This window comes from Aquarana catesbeiana, linkage group LG04, assembly GCF_042186555.1.
Source record: "Aquarana catesbeiana isolate 2022-GZ linkage group LG04, ASM4218655v1, whole genome shotgun sequence".
In the NCBI taxonomy this organism is placed as follows: domain Eukaryota; kingdom Metazoa; phylum Chordata; class Amphibia; order Anura; family Ranidae; genus Aquarana; species Aquarana catesbeiana.
In genome coordinates this window covers 61,121,847-61,143,919 of record NC_133327.1, presented here as the reverse complement: position 1 = coordinate 61,143,919, position 22,073 = coordinate 61,121,847, and the positions used below count along the sequence as shown (strand labels likewise).

At 42.4% G+C, this 22,073-nt stretch overlaps 1 protein-coding gene across 3 annotated transcripts in view; it reads left to right on the top strand.

Annotated features, from left to right (window-relative positions):
• The window catches only part of PLA2G7 (phospholipase A2 group VII), a 109,082-nt gene extending 87,882 nt beyond the window's left edge, over nucleotides 1-21,200 (top strand). For all 3 annotated transcript variants that reach the window (XM_073625257.1, XM_073625258.1, XM_073625256.1), the window contains 4 exons: nucleotides 2,287-2,378; nucleotides 8,897-9,067; nucleotides 13,592-13,740; nucleotides 17,483-21,200. In XM_073625257.1, coding sequence (XP_073481358.1) covers nucleotides 2,287-2,378; nucleotides 8,897-9,067; nucleotides 13,592-13,740; nucleotides 17,483-17,595 — 525 coding nt within the window. In that variant the 3' untranslated portion in view covers nucleotides 17,596-21,200. The remainder of the gene's footprint in view (nucleotides 1-2,286; nucleotides 2,379-8,896; nucleotides 9,068-13,591; nucleotides 13,741-17,482) is intronic.
• Nucleotides 21,201-22,073: the final 873 nt, after the last annotated feature.

Genomic DNA, 22,073 nt, shown 5'->3' with positions numbered 1-22,073 from the left:
TGGCTAGACCAATTTTCAGCTTTCAGAGCTGTCGCACTTTGAATGACAATTGCGCGGTCAGGCAATGCTGTACCCCGATTACCTATACATGTCTCCCCTGTGAGGAGATCCTGCTGATCGGCTCTTCTCTCCTCACGCTCTGTCAGTGTGAGGTGAGCCACTACACGGCATATCCTTGTTTACATCTGATCGGCTGTGATTGGACACAGCCGATCACATGGGTAAAGAGCCACGGCCCAAGGTCACGGCACGCCCGCAATAGCCGCGCTGCAAGCTCCCTTAGGCGTGCAGTTGTGGCTAAACTGTGCGCCATATGATGTCGTCCCAGAACAAGAGCCGCCCCGCCGTCATTTGTCTATAGGCGGGCGAGAGACAGTTAAAATTACACTACAATTTAGAACTTGGTACAAAGAGTTGCAAAGTTACAAATGAAATATATTTTTTTTTTATTTAGTGGTTTTATTTTTAATGTGATGATAAAAAAAAAAAAACAACTACAAACTAAAAAGATTAAAATATTAATTGTTAGAAAAATAGAAATAATACTAGATTTAAAAAAATCTTCAGGAAAATAATAGGTAAGGGAAGAAGGAGTTAACTAAGGCTTATTAGGGTAAACTAAGGAGTTAAATAGGAACACATTTTATTTAAAAATTGAATAAGTTGTAGGTTTCATTAACTTGTAATTCGTAAAAGCACACCACACTGGCCTCAAGTAACACTTTTTGAGGGGTGGGTGCTCGGCTAAGCAGTGACACCACACAAATCAAACATTGAGAAAAGCCAGCAGAACAATGTTCCAGAATGACCATTTACTGAGGTGCCAAATTGGCAAAACGCCCCATAATGTGTGGTCAGTATATAGGAAAGCGAAAATAAGGGGTAGTGGCCACAGATTACTTTACCTGACATCATATGCAGATGGAAGCTCATCCCTTCGATCAGTAGATAATGAGTAGATACAAAAGTAACCATGTTACTTTGCATCTCTATCTGGGGTTTGAAGTGTTTGTAAACACTGTGGCTTCTTTTACACTTGTGATTGGGACAGGGTGGATAGAAATGTGCAGCTGAGATGCATTTTTACCACCCCCAACTACTTTCCCTTAAAGGAGTTGTAAACCTTTGTGGTTTTTCACCCTAATGCATAAATGCATTAAGGTGAAAAACCTTCTGTGCTGCAGCAGCCCCCCTTTTTCTTACCTGAGCCCGATCGTTTCAGCGACGAGGATGAGCAGAGCAGCTCCAGCCACTGTCTCAGGTCTTTATTGGATAGATTGATAGGAGCAGGAGCAATTGGCTCCCACTGCTGTCAATCAAATCCAGTGACACGGGAGCCAGGGGGCGGGTCGAGTCCTGCTGTCTGTGTCAATGGACGCAGCAGCAGGACTCGGGAGCGTGCCCGCACGAATGCCCCCATGGAAATCGGCTCTCTGTAGGGGCACTCGAGGAAGAGGAGGAGCCAGGAGCGCCGCCGGTGGACCCCAGAAAAGGAGGATCGGGGTCGCTCTGTGCACAACCCTTGCACGGAGCAGGTAAGTATGACATGTTTGTTATTTAAAAAAAAAAAAAAAACTAACCTTTACAATCACTTTAACTGCAAAGGCAGCAGACAGGGATGTACATATGCTATGATGCTTTGCATCATGACGTGGCAAAATGTATCCCCATTGTCAGCCCCATTCAACTATCGGCCTCATTGACAGCTACTATATTTACACAACAAATCCTGGCTGTCATTTTGACAGTTTTTGGATTTGCAGACAAGTGTGGTTGGGGGGGGGGGGGGGGATGGGGCATACTACACACACCCTGTGTACTTCCATTAAGTTTGTTTGACCAGGTATAGTACACCCAGTGTCCACAGCTGGTTAAAGTGCGCCAAAATACATAAAACCTATGCTTTTTAAAAACATTACAGTGTTATTAGGGCTTCCAAGTCAGATTTTAACACTGTTATCTAAAACAAAGTTTGACACACACCATATAAGATAAGGTACTAAAACCTATATGATTGGCCAAAATCTTCCATGACTGTGATGTTTGGGAAATGTCGCAGGGGAGTGTGAGAAATAAGGCTAAGGGATGCATATTATTTTTTTAAGCAAAAGTAGCTGAAGCTGCTTCCACATTGTGCATAAGTGATCTGGCTGGGAAAACATGGACTTGTTTCCACAAAGTTGAAGAGCTGCTGGTTGATAAAACCTTAGCTACATGATAAAAACAATAGTGAGAGTGGCCTTCTTTCTGGTTGCCATATTTATGTTTAACTTTTTTTGTTTTAAGGACTCAATTGACATACAGAGGGTGGCAGCAATGGGACACTCCTTTGGGGCAGCTACAGCAATCAAAGCACTTGGAAGGGATTCACGATTCAGGTAAGGGCATGACTGTGTCTTATCAATTTTCTTATTTTTTTTTTTTGGAAATAAGAACTCACAAGAGGTAGATGCTATTACCATCATCCATCATTCATCAGCTGAGCTCCATTACTTATTGGGGGATGTTGTTTAAGGTGTGGGAATTGCAGTGATCCCGCAACCACCAGCAGTGAAAACGCACGGGGCTGCCACTGATTCTCAATGGCACAGCTCAAAAAGACCATGCGATTTCCCTGCGACTGCGTTTTTGAAAAGGTGCTTTTTTAAAAAAAAAACAAAAAACACATAGATCTGAACCTAGCTTAAAACTCCAACCTTGCCTTCTTGCACAGTTGTACAGGCTCCTTTCCTGTACTGAATTTGCTTGCTCTCTTTTACCTTGCACATCTCACAATAAGACAAATAAGGAATTTATCTGGTACTCTGTTTAATGAAAACCCTGCTTTTTTATTTTTTTTTTTATTACAGGCTGACAAATGCATAACAATAAAAGAAAAAACAAAAAAAAAAACAACATTTTTTTTAAATACTATAATTGTATGCAATAATTACAAATTATATACTTATTGCACTACAGAAGCCACTGCAGCCTGAACATGGCAGAGTTCATTTGCAGACTGAAGGCTTCTATTTTCTTAAAGCAGAACTCCAGGTATGGTATTTTTTACATATTTACACTGATCCAGCTTGGGCCAATGTAACTATGCATATGCCATACATGTGGGATCTCTCTAGAAGCAGGAAATCACTGTAGTAGACACCTCTAGTACAGTGATCTCTACTGCCTTTCAGGCCTCATTCTGAACATCTGCCCTGCTGCATTCTGAACACAGGAGGTTGGCCGCTGAGCACGGGCACCATTCAGAGGACACTTTGCATTTGCTCGATGAATGCAAAGCATTCTCTGATTAAAAAAGGTGAAGAATGTGATGTCACTGCCCTGCCTCTCCACTTCATCCAATCAGCAAACACTTTGCATTCATTAGAAAAATGCAAGGCATTCTCTGAATGGTGCCTGCACCAAGAGGCTGACCTCCTTTGTTCACAACACAGCCGATGGCTGTCAGTGACAGTCAAAACTGAGAGCCACCACCCACACAAAGTGTTGGGCATCCTGCTGGGGAATGTTTATATACAGTTTGCGGGTAAAAATGGGTTAACGTGCGATATTTTGCTATGGACAAAAATTGGAACATCCAGAGGAAACCTATAAAAATTCAGTGCAAACAGGTCCTCCATTGGTAGCTGAAATTGAACTTGTATGGGTCACATGCTAGGTTAGCTCTGGCACTATGTAGTGTGAAGTAATCACCAGCCAAATCTCCAGTATTACAATTTTTATATAGCACCCCCACAGGATAAAAAAAAATCATATAGCACACCAGCAATCGCTTCACTGGTCCTTGGAATTTCAGTGAAGTTATTCTTTAACACACATATTTTAATATATAGGAATAGCTATTGAAAAGCCAAAAGACTTTTCCCCATAAGTGAAAAGCCCCAAGCCTGTATTGCTTTTATACTTTTGGTTTCCTAATTACAGATTTAAGTGACTCTTGTTCAATTAACAACCTCAATTTTGAAGGCCCTAAAACAAAGAGGGTTATACACTTATTGACCTTGTCAGGGCTTTGAGGGATGCTATAGGCCAGTGGCTCTTAACCCTATCCCCAACAGGCCATGTTTGCATATTTTCCTTTATCTTGCACAGGTGCTTTAAATCGGAGTCAATGGCTTGGTATTTTGGACAGCTATTTTATCTAAGAGAAATTCCAAAAACATGGCCTGTTGGGGGTACTTGAGGACAGGGTTGAGAACCACTGCTATAGGCCATACTTCCAGGAGGCTACTCCTTAATAGGCCCCACCCCTAATGCCCTGTACACACGGGCGGACTCTTCGGCATCTATGGTCCGATGGTCTTTCCGACTGACTTTCGACAGAGTTACGACGGACTTTCTAACGAATGGACTTGCCTACACACGATCACACCAAAGTCCGACGGATTCGTACGTGATGATGTATGACTGGACTAAAATAAGGAAGTTGATAGTCAGTAGCCAATAGCTGCTCTAGCGTCGGTTTTAGTCCGTCGGACTAGCATACAGACGAGCAGATTTTTCGACCGGACTCGAGTCCGTCAGAAAGATCTGAAACATGTTCCAAATCTAAAGTCCGTCTGATTTTTGACTGAAAAAGTCCGCTGCAGGTCCGATGAAGCCCACACACAGTCGGATTGTCCGATGGATTCGATCCGTTGGACCAGTCCAGTTGAAAAGTCCGCCCGTGTGTACGGGGCATAAGTCATAGGTCCCGATTACAGGATAGAGGTCCTTGGTTACAGACCCCACTTTGGCATAAACTTCCAACCACTGGGAGAAAGATGATTTCTTGTCCTTTGGAGAATTTTAACTTTTAGGCTTCTCTTAAAGCAGTGGTCTCCAAACTGCGGCCCTTGGAGCACTGTTTCAGCAACTAATACCAACAATGGGACATAATTCCCCCCCCACCCACACCAATGATGGGGTCCAATGACGGGGCACAATTCCTCCCAGCAAGACAAATGATGAACCATTATTTTTTTCTCACTGATGTCGGGACCTTTTCTACTCCCAATGGCCACACTCCGGCCCCCCTTAAATTTGAAGGACAGTAAACTGGCCCTTTGTTTAGAAGGTTTGGAGACCCTTGTCTTAAAGGATTGCCCCACCTTTTGAGCCATATTCCTAGGTGGTGTGTACTTTACAAACAAAGCCAAGGATAAATCCAAGGGAAAAAAACTAATTTACTTACCAACCAGCCTACAGACAACCGAATCGACAGTATGCGTTAAAAACAGGGGTTTAGTCTGCACTCATTTGCAAATGCATCCATAAGCTACAGAGCCTCGCCAAGGCAGCCTGCTATCTGTAGTCCTTATCACTACTGATGAGTGACCCCACAGTGGAGGCACATGCATTCTGATGGATAGGCGAAGGGCAGATGGTCTGAAGTATCACTGTGTACCGGTCAGGCAACGCACTGACACCTTTGTAGCCATTGAGCTATTATATGATGGGTGCTCGGTGTGCTCCTGTACCTTTTTAAGAAGGTGTGGGGCTCCCCTTCAGACCAGCTGTGCTCCCCCTATCCATCAAAATGCTTGTGCCTCCACTGTGGGGTCACTCATTAGTGATAGGGACTACAGATATCAGGGTGCCTTGGCAAGGCTCTGTAGCTTACGCATGTATTTACAAATGCGTGCCGACTAAACCCCTGTTTTTAACGCATACTGTTAGACAGGTTGATTCGGTTGTCTGTGGGCTGGTTGGTAAGTAGGCTTGGCTTTGTTTGTATCTTATAAGCCCATCAATGCTGCTTTCTGTAATGGCCAGCTATAGGTGGGGGGCAATGGTCCCCTTTTTTGTATCGTGTGTACTTTACCCCTTGAAGGATGCTGGCTTATAGTTTTAATATTTAAGACAATGCTGAAATATACAGTGGCAAAAAAGTATGTGAACCCCTTGGCAATAACTAGTTGTCTGCAGTAGTTTGCCATAAAATGTGATCTGATCCTCACAAAAAAACAAAAAAACAAACTACATTGTCTTAAAGTGGTTGTAAACCCACGAACAAAACAAAAAAAAACAAACAAACTGCAAGACAAAGGCATAATGAGCTAGTATTCTATGCATACTAGCTTATTATGTATTACTTTCCTTAGATTGAAGCCCCCGCAGCAGTCCTCGTACACCGATCCGGCCCGCACGTACGTGCCGTTGCTTCAGTGCGCATGTACCGATAACGTCGGCACATGCAGATACAGGGGATATCTCCTAAACCGTGCAGGTTTAGCAGATATCCTGGGTAGCTATGAGTAAGCCTTATTTTAGGCTTAACTGTAGCAAAAAGTGGTTGTAAAGGGTTTACAACCATTTTAAACTGATAACACAAACAATTCTAATTTCTCTTGTCTTTATGGAACACGTCGATTAAACATCCACAGTGATTGAAGAAAACATAAGTGAACCCATAGACTAATTATTTCAGCCAAAGCTAATTGGAGTCAGTAGTTTGCACACCTGAAGTCCAAATAATGAACTCAGTTCGGAAGTGTGTTTAATCTCTCGTTCACATTAGAGCGAATTTTCATGTGATTTGACAGGTCAAATTGCATGACAAGCCGCACCCTGTCGTTGGCAATGGCACTGTTCAAATCAATGTGATGCCAACTTTGCGGTGCCGCATTGATTTGAAAAATTAGTTGCACTACTTTTGGCGATTTTGGGTGCAACTTGCATAGACATCTGTGCATGAAGCCGCACAGATGTCTTCAAGGTCACACTGACATGCGGCTTTGGAATAGTGCGATTTCAGGTAAGTTTGCACGATTTCAAAGCCGCATTCAATGTCCATGAGGACTTAAAGCTACTTTGATTGAAAAAGACGCTCAAACATTTTAGGACTGCTGTTCATAAGAAGCATCAGCTGATGTGAACCATGCTGGACACTACGTAGATCGCCGTGGAATCTGCGACGATCTATGCCCTAAAGTGGGAGCAAATACTTGTATTAGACAGGTATCTGCTCATCCCTGAAAGGTGCCAAATGTGACACCGGAGGGGGTTGGAATCCGAAAAGCGGAAGTTCCATTTTTGGGTGGAACTCTGCTTTAACCACTTCAGCCCCGGAAGAATTTACCCCCTTCCTGACCAGAGCACTTTTTGCGATTCGGCACTGCGTCGCTTTAACTGACGATTGCGCGGTCATGCGACGTGGCTCTCAAACAAAATTGACGTCCTTTTTTTCCCACAAATAGAGCTTTCTTTTGGTGGTATTTGATCACCTCTGCGATTTTATTTTTTGCGCTATAAACAAAATAAGAGCGACAATTTTGAAAAAAACGCATTATTTTTTAGATTTTGCTATAATAAATATCCCCCAAAAATATATAAAAAAAACATTTTTTTTCCTCAGTTTAGGCCGATATTGTATTCTTCTACATATTTTTGGTAAAAAAAAAAAAATCGCAATAAGCGTTTATTGATTGGTTTGCGCAAAAGTTATAGCGTTTACAAAATAGGGGATAGTTTTATGGCATTTTTATTAATTTTTTTTTTTACTAGTAATGGCGGCAATCAGCGATTTTTTTTTTTTTTTATTGTGACTGCGACATTATGGCGGACACAGCGGACATTTTTGGGACCATTGTCATTTATACAGCGATCAGTGATTAAAAATGCACTGATTACTGTGTAAATGACACTGGCAGTGAAGGGGTTAACCACTAGGGGCAGGGAGGGGTTAAGTCAGTACTAGGGAGTGATTACTAACTGTAGGGGGGGGATGGGCTAGCAGTGTCATTACTCTGATCACAGCTCCCGATGACAGGGAGCAGGGATCAGTGACACTTGTCACTAGGCAGAATGGGGAGATGCTGTTTACATCAGCATCTCCCCGTTCGTCCTCACCGTGAGCCGATCGCGGGTATTCCCGCGGCGATCGAGTCCGCGGGACCCGCAACCCGACTCACGGAGCTCCCGGCCGGCACGTGCACACAATGGCACGGCGGGGAATTCAAATGGACGTACAGGTACACCCATTTGCCCAGCCGTGCCATTCTGCCGACGTACATAGGCGTGCGCCTGTCGGGAACCGGTTAAGCACGTTGTGTTTGTCTATTGTTGTGACTTAGATGAGGATCAGATCACATTTTAAGGCAAATTACTGCAGAAAACCAGTTAATTCCAAGGGATTCACAATTTTTTTTTCTTGCCACTTGTAGCCCCCCTCATTTAGAAGGGTAACATCTTTGTATTCAAGTGGAACTGAAGTCTTCTTATCCACTTTAGGACCACAATACATGGTTTACCAGGGTTGAAGCTATCAGCCATAACCCCGATATTTTTGTTTTTTCAGCAGGCAATTCTTTCTCATAAAAGCGTTCCGAGTGGCTGATTAGCCGCTGGATCACTTTTAGAAGCAGCGGGAGGGGTCGCCATTCCACGAGGGTGCACAATTTTAAAGCTTGACATGTTAGTTATCTGTTTCCTCAGCATAACATCATCTTTTATATATATATATTACAAAAAAATTGGGTTATATATATTGCGTTTTTTGCTTTAAATTTCATTAAAGCGTATTTTTTCTAAAAAAAATAGCATTTGAAAAACCGCTGTGCAAATACCGTTTGACATAAAAAATTGCAATAATCGCCATTTTATTCTCTAGGGTCCCTGCTAAAAAAAAAAAATATGTAATTGGGGATTCTAAGTAATTTTCTAGCAAAAAATACAGATTTTTACTTCTGAACAAAAAGTGCCAAAAAAGACTTGGTCCTTAAGTGCTCAACTAGAAGGGTAAGATGTTTGTATTAAAGTGGAACTGAAGTCTTCTTATAATAGACTTGGAGCAGGCAGGCTATTATTGCAGAAGAGACATGCAGCTAGTACTATGCTCTGTATAAAGAGAACCTCTGTTCCTAATGCAAGAAGTCTGATGACATGTTGATATTTTGTCTGCTGTCTGTTTTTGTAGATGTGGTGTGGCTCTGGATTCCTGGATGTTCTCTCTCAGAGAAGAAATCTTCACTACAATCCACCAGCCAGTTTTATTTGTCAACTCAGAGAAGTTCCAGTGGGTGGACAATGTCATGCTAATGAAGAAGATGGATTCTACCAGGGTGGAGAGGAAGATGATTACCATCAAGTATGTTTACAAACCACTGCAGATATGTATTGACCTGCATTTAGCCATGCCACAAAAAAAAGAGCTTCACACAGTTCTAAAGCCCAGTATGTGCATAATATCTCCTATAAATATACCCTGTGAATATGTGCAAAACAATATAGTCCAAAATCTTCTTCCTCAAATAAATACGTATTGTGATTGTGCAAACTGAGAATGACAGTCATGGCTCTCTGCTCAGAGCGAAGGGGAGAACTGAGCAATCAGCAGTGTTTGATCGCTCACTTCTCACTGTAGAGGCAGAGGGGGACAGATGCAGCATCAGATCGATGCTACATCCACCTAGGTGAGTGTAATTGTTTTATATATATTGTATATATTTCCAAATCATTTCTAACACAAAGGTTCTAAATAATTTTATGTATTTGGGAAATTAGGAACGGTGTATTGGTTGATTAACAATACACATATAGAGCTGCACTGCACCTTAATGATGATAGTATAAAGCCCAGGGTTGTGCTCATAAATGTACATTATGCTCCACCAACTTCTGGTCTGAATCAAACAGACTGCAATAAAATTGGGAGTTAAAAAAAAAAGGGATGAGAGCCTGGTCATGTGACATCTCAGTCACATGACGGGCTTGCTGTTGTTAAAAGCGAAGTTCACCATTTTTCCACCATCTTCCTCCAGCTCGCCAACTGAAAACCCAGAGGTAATGCGCAAAGAGCTAAAGGAAGAGTTTGCAGGAGCCTGACATGCATTAACATGTGCATTTATTTTATTTTCTTTATAATGGTTAACCCCTTCCCGCCGACCGTACGCAGATATGCGTACTCGGCTTTCCGGGGTTATACCGGGATGATGCCCACAGCTGCAGGCATCATCCCGGTACCGTTGTTTAGAATGGGCGATCAGCTACCCGTATATAACAACCGATGCGGCTAAAAACCGCTCAGCTATTATACCGGAGGAGCAGGAGGGGACATCCCCCCCCCCCCTCCCGTCACACATTATATAAAAAACAAATATATATATATATATATATATATATATATACACACACATACACATACATACACACACACACACACACACTTCTGGGGCAAAAGATTAGGGGACTTACAACTATCTGCTCTCTATGATACTCCACAGTATTACGCAATACTGAGGCCTGCATTTTGCATGTCATTCATAAAATGCAGGCTGCGGTATTTAGCCTGGGTTAAAAGCTAGTTTAACCCTTTCATGACTAAGCCTATTTTTGAAATTTGGTGTTTACAGGGTAAAAACCATATTTTTTACTAAAAAATTACTTAGAACCCCCAAACATTATATATATTTTTTTAACAGAGAATCTAGAGAATAAAATGGAGATTGTTGCAACATTTTATATCACACGGTATTTGTGCAGCGGTGTTTTAAAACGCAAATTTTTGGAAAAGGGACACTTCCATGAATTTTAAAAAATCCAAACAGTAAAGTTACCCAAATTTTTTGTATAATGTGAAAGATGATGTTACGCCGAGTAAATAGATACCAAACATGTCACGCTTTATAATTGCACGCACTCGTGGAATGGCGACAAACTATGGTAGCTATGAATTTCCATAGGCGACGCTTTAAATTTTTTTTACGGTTACCAGGTTAGAGTTACAGAGGAGGTCTAGGGCTAGAATTATTGCTCTCGCTCTGACGATCGCGGCGATACCTCACATGTGTGATTTGAACACCGTTTACATATGCTGGCATGCGGGGACGGGGGCGCTTTAAACATTTTTTTTTTTCTAAAAGACCCCCGATCCCTCCTCTGCACTTCAAAGTATTCAGATCGGTGAAAACGGCGATTCTGAATACTGTATATTTTTTTAAATTCGGCGCCATTGGCAGCCGAGTAAACGGGAAGTGACGTCATGACGTCACTTCCGCGTTTACATTGAGAAGGCTGGAACGAAGCCACCCACGGCTTCGTTCCAGCCCGCCCACAGCCGCCGGAGACAGCCGATTGGACACCGGGCCTCCCGATCGCACGGGAGGCCCGGTGTCCAATCGGCTGTCTCCGGCGGCTGTGGGCGGGCTGGAACGAAGCCGTGGGTGGCTTCGTTCCAGCCTTCTCAATGTAAACGCGGAAGTGACGTCATGACGTCACTTCCCGTTTACTCGGCTGCCAATGGCGCCGAATTTAAAAAAATATACAGTATTCAGAATCGCCGTTTTCACCGATCTGAATACTTTGAAGTGCAGAGGAGGGATCGGGGGTCTTTTAGAAAAAAAAAAAATGTTTAAAGCGCCCCCGTCCCCGCATGCCAGCATATGTAAACGGTGTTCAAATCACACATGTGAGGTATCGCCGCGATCGTCAGAGCGAGAGCAATAATTCTAGCCCTAGACCTCCTCTGTAACTCTAACCTGGTAACCGTAAAAAAAATTTAAAGCGTCGCCTATGGAAATTCATAGCTACCATAGTTTGTCGCCATTCCACGAGTGCGTGCAATTATAAAGCGTGACATGTTTGGTATCTATTTACTCGGCGTAACATCATCTTTCACATTATACAAAAAATTTGGGTAACTTTACTGTTTGGATTTTTTAAAATTCATGGAAGTGTCCCTTTTCCAAAAATTTGCGTTTTAAAACACCGCTGCACAAATACCGTGTGATATAAAATGTTGCAACAATCTCCATTTTATTCTCTAGATTCTCTGTTAAAAAAATATATATAATGTTTGGGGGTTCTAAGTAATTTTTTAGTAAAAAATATGGTTTTTACCCTGTAAACACCAAATTTCAAAAATAGGCTTAGTCATGAAAGGGTTAAACTAGCTTTTAACCCAGGCTAAATACCGCAGCCTGCATTTTATGAATGACATGCAAAATGCAGGCCTCAGTATTGCGTAATACTGTGGAGTATCATAGAGAGCAGATAGTTGTAAGTCCCCTAATCTTTTGCCCCAGAAGTGTGTGTGTGTATGTATGTGTATGTGTGTATATATATATATATATATATATATATATATATATATATATATATATATATATATTTGTTTTTTATATAATGTGTGTGTACAGTGTATCTGGAAAGTACTCACAGCGCTCCACTTTGTCCACATTTTGTTATGTTACAGCCTTATTCCAAAATGGATTAAATTCATTATTTTACTCCAAATTCTACAAACAATACTCCATAATGACAACGTGAAAGAAGTTTGTTTAAAATCTTTGCAGATTTAGTAAAAATAAAAAATCCCATGTACATAAGTATTCACAGCCTTTGCCATGACACTCAGGTCTATCCTGTTTCCACTGATCATCCTTGAGATGTTCCTACAACTTGATTGGAGTCCACCTGTGGTAAATTCAGTTGATTGGATATGATTTGGAAAGTCACACATATAAGGTCCCACATTTAACAGTGCATGTCAGAGCACAAACCAAGCCATGAATACCGTTTTTTAGCGGCAGGAACTGGGAGACTAGTCAGGATAGAGGGAAAGATAAATGCAGCAATGTACAGAGACATCTTTGATGAAAACCTGCTCCAGAGCGCTCTGGACCTCAGAATGGAAGAAGGTTCATCTTCCAACAGGGCAACAACCCTAAGCACACAGCCAAGATAACAAAGGAGTGGCTATGGGACAATTCTGTGAATTTCCTTGAGTGGCCCAGCCAGACTTGAACCCGACTGAACATTTCTGGAGAGATCTGAAAATGGCTGTGCACCGATTCTCCCCATCCAACCTGATGGAGCTTGAGAGGTCCTGCAAAGAAAAGTGAGAAACTGCCCAAAAATAGGTGTGCCAAGCTTGTAGCATCATACAACGAAAAAAACCTTGAGGCCGTAATTGGTGCCAAAGGTGCTTCACCAAAGTATTGAGCAAAGGCTGTGAATACCACACTTAGAATCAACTCCAGACCATTTACCTGCTTAATTGATGAAGAAATAATGGAGTAGCCCACACCTGGTCATGGAAAAGCTTTTGATTCAATTGTCCAAGACATATACAGAATGTTTAGTCAGTTAGATTAGGCTATACTGGAAGGGTCAATTCTCACGATGCATGTAGATGGCGGGCTGAACCATGCATTTAGACTGTTCTAGTGTGGTCACCAGGTGGTGTGAGATTTAGACATATACTGTATCTGCCCATTTGGTAACCAGGCAGATACCAAGTAAGCTGAAAGTTTATCATATGCAGTTCAGTCTGACTTATCAGCTGCTTGCTTGTTCTCGGTCACTGAAAGTAATAGGAATAGAGTGCCAGGCAACCAGTATTTTCAGGAGTACAGTCTTAATTACAGGTTTCCCTTAAGATGACCATGTCACATTCTGGATTTTACAATCTGTGTTAGATTTACAAACAACTATCTACTATGGAGTCAAATGAATTCTGAAGACAGGTCTTTGCCTTACATAATTGTCAGTAAATCTAATAGGGATTTTACAGTCAGGTTGTTACATGTATGCACAGTTTAACAATACTAGGCAGATTACAGTGATGTTCCCTTTCAGTTTATCTGATGGAATTGTCTAATTTCCCTGTACAGAGGCAGTGTACACCAGAGCTTCCCCGACTTCACATTCCTCACTGGTTACCTCATAGGGAAAATATTCAAGTTAAAGGGAGAAATTGATCCGTATGTGGGGATGGACATTATTATCAATGTGACTTTAGCTTTCCTACAGAGACATCTTGGTGAGTATTCACAGGAAACAATATATACTGTACATATATTTGATCCATTGTATACATGTGTGAATTTGGATAATAAAAGCTGTGATCAGATTGTTGCTGTGGCTCACATTAGACTTAAAGCGGAGTTCCACTCATTTATTAAAAGTCAGCAGCTACAAATAAGTGTATCTGCTGACTTTCAATAAACAGACACTCACCTGTCCCACGGTCCAGCGATGCAGCCGCCCGGAGCCTCGCTCCTCTCTGCCTCCTCTTCGTGGTGCCGTCATTGCAACTGTGGACGCCCAGCTGTGACAGCTTGTGGCTTCATAGCCGGACGCAAACTGTGCATGCATGAGTCGCACTGCGTTCTAGTGGCCAGGCAATCTTCTGGGACCTGTGATGTATCCCAGAAGATTGCAGAGAGGGAGGGGGCTGCCTAGGCGGCCAGAAGATGGAAGGAGGAAGTGGGACAGGAAGTACCTATCAAAACCAGGTGCCCACTCCCCCCCCCCAAAAAAAATGACATGCCCAATGTGGCATGTAAGGGGGCTCAGTCTACAGTCTGATGTCATGTTGTCCTCTGCTGCTAGTCTCTCCCACCTTGGAAGTCCCCCTTGGCTGGATTCTCCGCCCTCTGGGCTAAGGCTTTTATTGCAGTCACGCAGGACTTTATGACCAAAATAGCTCAGTTATTTGCTGACTTTGAGTGCAAAGACCATTGGTGCACTCCCACACCTTCTCCAACAAATTTAAGGACCCATTCCGTTCTTATTGCTTTAACTAACATTTTTTTTTTTGTGTGTGTGACAACACGCTGCATGAAGGTTGACTAATCGTTGGAATAGCCTCTTAGGCTGTACCTGGACCCCACTGGATCAAAGATTGAAAGCTTGCCTAGGATGTAACTTTTTGCAGTGGGCTCTGCTTGTGGTGCTTCCCAGTCCCTTCTGTCCTGTGTTAGTTATTCTGAGAGTACTCTGCAGGTCCAAAGGTGTGATTTAGTTTTTGGGACACACCTTTTGCCAGAGTGGGAAAATGGATGGGATGAAGATATCATGGTGTATAACCTTCATGCACTAAGCCCCGTGTGTGTTCATCACAGAGAGCCTCCACATAAAGGGCAGTGGCACAGCCTCAGGTGTTCCCCATCTCTAAAACCTTTCAATATGAACACTGTGTGGCTTAGAATGGTAACATTTAACCCTTTCATGACTAAGCCTATTTTTGAAATTTGGTGTTTACAAGTTAAAATCCATATTTTTTGCTAGAAAATTACTTAGAACCCCCAAACATTATATATATTTTTTTAGCAAAGAATCTAGAGAATAAAATGACGATTGTTGCAATATTTTTTATCACACGGTATTTGTGCAGCGGTGTTTTAAACGCAAATTTTTGGAAAAGTGACACTTTCATGAATTTTAAAAAATCCAAACAGTAAAGTTACCCCAATTTTTTTGTATAATGTGAAAGATGATGTTATGCCGAGTAAATAGATACCAAACATGTCACCCTTTATAATTGCACGCACTCGTGGAATGGCGACGAACTACGGTACCTTTGAATTTCCATAGGCGACGCTTTAAAAAAATTTTACGGTTACCAGGTTTGAGCTACAGAGGAGGTCTAGGGCTAGAATTATTGCTCTCGCTCTGACGATCGCGGCATTACCTCACATGTGTGGTTTGAACACCGTTTACATATGCGGGCGCGACTTCCGTATGCGTTTTCTTCGCTGCGCGAGCTCGCGGGGACAGGGGCACTTTAAAAAAATTTTTTTTTTTTTTTTTTATTTAATTTATTTATTTTTGTTGTTTATAAATTGTGTTTAAAATTTTTTTTTTTTTTTTTTACTTTTATTGCTGTCACAAGCAATGTAAACATCCCTTGTGACAGTAATAGGTGGTGACAGGTACTCTTTATAGAGGGATCGGGGGTCTAAAAGACCCCCCATCCCTCCTTTACACTTCAAAGTATTCAGATCGCCGAAAACGGCGATTCTGAATACTGTGTACTTTTTTAAATTCGGCGCCATTGGCAGCCGAGTAAACGGGAAGTGACGTCATGACGTCGCTTCCGCATTTACAAGAAGAAGGCTGGAACGAAGCCGCTCGCAGCTTCGTTCCAGTCCGCCCCCAGCCGCCGAAGGCAGCGGACCGGACACCGGGCCTCCCGATCGCACGGGAGGCCCGGTAACAGCGGCGGGAGGCGGCGGGAGGGGGGGGATGTCCCCTCCCGCTCCTCCGGTATAACAACCGAGCGGCTTTTAGCCGCATCGGTTGTTATATTCGGGTAGCCGATCGCCCGCTGAAAACAACGGTACCGGGATGATGCCTGCAGCTGCGGGCATCATCCCGGTATAACCCCGGAAAGCCGAGGACGCATATATGCGTTCGGTCGGCGGGAAGGGGTTAAATAATTATTTTCTATTCTACTGTAGTACGTCCAAAGAGCTGAGATAGTTAAACAGAGAGGTTCAATTGGGCTTTAATTTCAGCACTTAAATTTTCTTAAATGTTAAGCTCACTTTTTAGTAAAAATATTAAATGCACATTTTTTTTGCAGGTAAAATAAATGTGCATTTATTTGTTTTGGAGCCTGTAAAGCATTGCACCAGCAATCAGGAGATTGCTGGTGCCATGCAGAGTGTATCTGCTCTGCGGAAATCAGGGAGGTGCGGGGCCCGGCCCATTCCCCTGACGCCCATTTTCTGCCCATATACGGGGGTTCTTCAAAAAATTTCCACACTGTTTTTGACTCTATTATATGTGTATAAAAGTGCAAAAACTTTCTGAAGACCCCTGAATATGGGTGTAACATGTAACAAAAGGTGATTATCCTTTAAATATTCTGGCTGGAGACAGACCGACACAATTTTTTTTGCTTTGGATAGAGTAGAGAAGAAGAGTTATGCCGCGTACACACGGTCGGACTTTTCATCTACAAAAGTCCAACGGACGCCGACGGACTAAAGCTGGCTGGTAATCCGATCGTGTGTGGGCTTCTCCGGACTTTCAGCAGACTTTTTCAGCCTCAAATCCGACGGACTTTAGATTTGAAACATGCTTCAAATCTTTACGTCGTAACTACGACGGACCCCGAAATCCGCTCGTCTGTGTGCTAGTCCGACGGACAAAAACCCATGCTAGGGCAGCTATTGGCTACTGGCTATGAACTTCCTTATTTTAGTCCGGTGTACGTCATCACGTACGAATCCGTCGGACTTTTGTGTGGTCGTGTGTAGGCAAGTCCGTTCGTTAGAAAGTCTGCTGCAAGTCCGCCGAAAGTCCGCCGGAAGTCTGTCGGACAGGCTGTCGGACTTTTGTAGACGAAAAGTCCGACCGTGTGTACGCGGCATTAGAGATGCTTACAATTTTTTGCCATGTACGTTCCTGTTGTAAAAGAGGTGGATGAGATGGGCAATCTCTCCAATAGGGGCCAACAAAGAAAAATTAAGGAAAAATCTTCCCAAAACAATTTTCTACCCTCTCCAAATAAAACAATGGCTGTTTTTTCTTTTCTTTTTTTTTTTTTTTTTTTTAGGTTTAGAACCCCATTCAGGTTTTTAATGCTGTGCTACTTGTTAGTCATGTGAACATGAAAAGAAGTGTGGGGAATCCCTCCAGTAAAGACACGGAAACATTAAAAGAATTGCAGTATAGATGGGTTAATTTAAAGCCTTCCATATCCAAGATCATTGATTTTTATGACGCAAAAACATTATTTCATGGCCTCTATTGATTTTCTGTTTGCTAAACAGGTCTCCATAAGGACTTCAATCAGTGGGATCATCTCATTGATGGTGAAGGAGAATTTGTCATCCCAGGAACCAACCTTGATCTACCTCCAGCACAGACTGAGAACTCGAAATGACCTACAATGATAACAAGTGACCCACAGCCTATTACCTCCTCCCTACCGTGGGAGCATTCTACTCTGTGCTGGCAGAGAGCTGTGCCTCGTCCATGGGACGCCCTGACACCCAATACTAGTGACTAACTACTTATTGTGCAGGAATGAGAGACTTTCTATAGTCTGTGATTTAGTGTTATGAAGGACATTTTGTTTTTTACATTTTAACTTTTGTACATGATGGGCTTTGGATGGATGTGGTGTAAGTGTTGGACTCCTTTTTATAGTCGTGTATTATGCCTTTCAGCAACATCACAGGCCAACAAGCACCATGCCCTGTGCTGGCACTATATGCTGCTTTGCCTTACCAGTGTGAACTATACCACCTAAAATAATTCTATGGTGCTTTTCATTAGATGTGAGCTGTTTTCCACACACCAGTGTTAAATGATACATAGACAATGTCCTCCTCCTCTCCCTTCAGCCTTCCTTAGCATTGTAAAAGTAAAAATGACCAGAACTCAGATGAAGAAATAGTTGGACACTGTCCTTGGAGCTCTCAGGTATTCGTGGCAACAGAAACTCAATTGGCATTATGTTCAATTCAGCCCACGTGTTTTGGCTGTATGAGTTCTGGGCAAATGCTTTACATTGCAAAAAGGATTTAGGGGAATGGGTCATTACTGCAATTTTATACAGGACAAAACCCTTCTGTCCTTTTGAAGCCAAAAACAGCACAATCCTAACTATTATTTAGATCAGCAGTTGCTGTTGTGCTGCACACATGATCAGCTATGACACCAGCTGTTTAGGGGCTTGAAAATGTAGTTAAGAGCTGACATTGGCATCTGTGAGAGTTATCACCGGAGGCATGCCTTAAATGTAGCATACACTGCACATGCGCTAGTAGGACGTATGTAAATGAAAGCACTGCTGAAAACAACATTTGCATGTTTAGGGCTCCACCCAAAAAGGGAAGCTCTGCTTGTCTGACTCTTCCCCACCGCTGCCACATTTTGGTACCTTCTTGCGGGGAGAATGTACTTGGTTTTGACAGGTACCCGCTCCCACTTCCGGCTCAGGTCACCGTGGCCAAATGAGCCGGAAGTTCGCCCCCCCCTGCAGCTGGTGCAATTAGCGCATGTGCAGTAGGAAACTGACCGTGAAAAATTAAATCAATGTGTTTAGTTCCGCGTTAAAGCTTTTCTAATCCTAAAAACATAAAGTAATATATTGCAGCTTACCAATCCTTAGATGTGGTGGCTGCATTAGTTTTCTTTTTATCTGGCTTCCCCCCCTTATTGTTGTCTGGTGATCCTGTCAGTAGCACATTTCCTGTCCTAGGGCAGTGATAGCAAATCTTGGCACCCCAAATGTTTTGGAACTACATTTCCAACGATGCTCATGTACTCTGCAGTGTAGTTGAGCATCATGGGAAATGTAGTTCCAGTACATCTGGGGTGCCAAGTTCGCCATCACTGTCCTAGGGTAACAACACTCACTTGACAGTACTCTGCAGAGAAGCAGCATTGCCAACCTAGGCTGCATTTCTTATTTGAACCACAATCGCCTTCTACTCTCCTCAACTCTATTACACAGAGGGAAGTTGTTTTGTTGTCCACAAAAGAGAACTGGGAAGGCTGGTGACATTGCTAGAGGTTTCAGTTCAATGCACAAAAAAGGTGCAAGCACACAGGAGGTCTGGCTAGGTCAAGAGGTATATTTTGTACTTGCAAAAATGTACTTAGCCTGAAAAACTTCTTCTAAAACCTCGTAAGCTGCAATATAGTAAGCCCTTCCCTCGCCATCTCCTGACTGGCTCACTTGCTCTGATTGACAGCAGCAGGGGCCAATGGCTCTCGCTGCTGCCAAAAGCCAATCAGGAGTGTGAGTCCCCAGAGAGCCAAGGCTCTTGTGGACATCGCTGGATCAAGAAGGGGCTCAGGTAAGTATAAGGAGGGCTTCTGCTCACAGAAGGTTTTTTACCTTTACACATAGAATACATGAAGGTAAAAAACCTTGTGCCTTTACAACCACTTAAAGATACACTTTAAAGTATTACTGTAAAATGCGGAAACCACGGCAACAACACTACAAGCTTGAAAACAAAGACTTGCTGCTTGTGTACATATTTTTTTATATAAGAATACGGTGAAGATGTGAACAGACCATGGTTTGTTGTAGAGCATGCAAAAGGATATCGAAAACATATGAGAATGGATTTAGTCTTTGTACTTATGGATTCTCCTAACGATTAATCAGTTTGTAAATCAATCGTCAGATGAGGTGTACATCTGTCTATCTGGCTGATCATTGCCAACTCAGAGGGGTTTTTCAGTTTAAATGCATAATGCACCTGCATAGCTGACTCTGTATCTCCATCTTCTGTGTAAACAATAATCAGGCCTGTTTATAGTGCTTGGTGAGATGATGTCTGTTCAGATACAGTGCTGCTCACAGAAATCTAAGATGCAGTATATGTATGGTTGTGCTGCAGTACCTGACTTCACAAGCAGGTGATATTGCAAGATATTTTTTATAATTACTTCTGTTTATTGTAAACATATATATTTAAAAAAAAAATGAATAAAATCAAAATGTTTGCACATAGTCTTTAGTTCTTTTAGTCTTCTACTGACTGTATATGCAAGCGGCCACCTTATCTCAAAGTGGGAGCCCAGTCAAACACTCCATCTCCTCTGGCTTCCATAATGCAAAACATGTTCCCCTCTATAGTTCAGCAAGGGGAATGCACTATGATATGGGATTCAGAGAGATGTCAGAGCTTTGACCTGGAGCTGAAGTTTGGGTACCTTTATTTTACCAGGTTTGATGGATCCCAATCTATCAGAAGGCTTAAAAGTACACTTTTCTACTAAAGACCCTTTATAGGCACCTCCATATCCCCTTCGTATTTAGTGTGCCCTCCACACAGACCTTAAATCCAGTCCAAACCCAGTTCCCAATTTCCGCCCTCGGCTGAGACAGGGAGTGTTTGCGTAAATGTTTTGGCTGGACATCAGTGCTGCAGTATGCTGGCACAATATCAGGTTCTGTAGGAATTAATAGGAGAATCATCTTGGCTCTCCCATTTATCTCTTATGAAACTCATTGTCCAGCCTGCGTACTGCAGCACAGGAACCTGGCCAGAAATAAATGTCCACACTACTTGGACTGGCAAAGGACAGGGCAGTGACAATGAGCCCATGCTACATTTGTTTTGGGGGCATACAGCATAGGAGGAGGTATGGAAACCTATAAACGGTTATAAGTGAAAAGAACATTGGTTATCTGCAAGCACACTAGAACCTGGCCTTTTATTGGTAGGGTACGTTTTTTGTAACTCTATGCTATTACAAGGATGGCAGGGTTTGTCATTTTTACTGAAAAGCCCTGGAAGAATACATCAATCAGTTATTTTATAAGGTGAAGTCATTCTGGACCTGTAAGACATTAGCAGAGCTGAATTTTTGTCTGATCTGCTCTCTCCTAATATAGTTCTGTCACCAACTACCTAAATTAATTTCCTGTGTTCTGGTATTATATTATATACATTATGGCTTCAGAAGATGAAACAATGTAGTGTGGATGTTATTATGTGAATTAGATTAAACTTTAAAAATGTATTTCTGATTCTTAAATCCATAAACTCAGGTCCCTGAAAGGGCCGGTGTTGACATGCTATTTGTTCATTTTAACTGGGTCTTGCATTCCCATACAAGTCAGTGGGAAAGAAAATCCCACTTAATGGCAGTCAAATAAAATTTTGAACGATCTCAAAAGAGTCTAAAACTGATGTCATTGACATTGGCCCTCATAGTATAATTTAGCTCCATTCGTGAAGGTTGTTACTATTGTTTATTAGATTTTATGCTTCTCTGCACTTGTTGCTGATCCTGAAAGCTCAGAACTGTAGTTTGTTTTTACTGTGTCATCTGCCATTCCCAAATGGCACAATAAAGTTTGGCTGTGCTTAGTCTCAATGCTGCCATTTACCTGCAGCAAGTATCAGTGTTTAAATAGAACAAAACCATATACAGGCAGTCCCCTAGTTACAAAACATCCGATTTACATACGACTCCTACTTACAAACAGAGGGAGACAACAGGAAGTGAGAGGAAATCTACCTCTAGGAAGGGAAATTCACTGTAACGCACGATCTGATTTTCCGACAGGAAATGTTGGATGTCAGGCTGTTGGCGGAAAGTCAGACCGTGTGTACGCTCCATCGGACAGTTGTTGTCGGACTTTCCACCAACAAATTTTGGCTAGCATGTTCTCAAATTTTCCGCCAACAAATGTGTGTTGTCGGACTTTCCGATCGCGTGTACACAAGTCTGTCGGACAAAAGTCCAAAGTACAAACATGCATGCTCGGAATCAAGGACAAGCCAGTAGCGCTCGGTCTTGTAAAACTAGCGTTCGTAATGGAGATATCACGTACTTGTTGTACGTCACTACGTTGGTAATTGTTGGCCAACATTTGTGTGACCGTGTGTA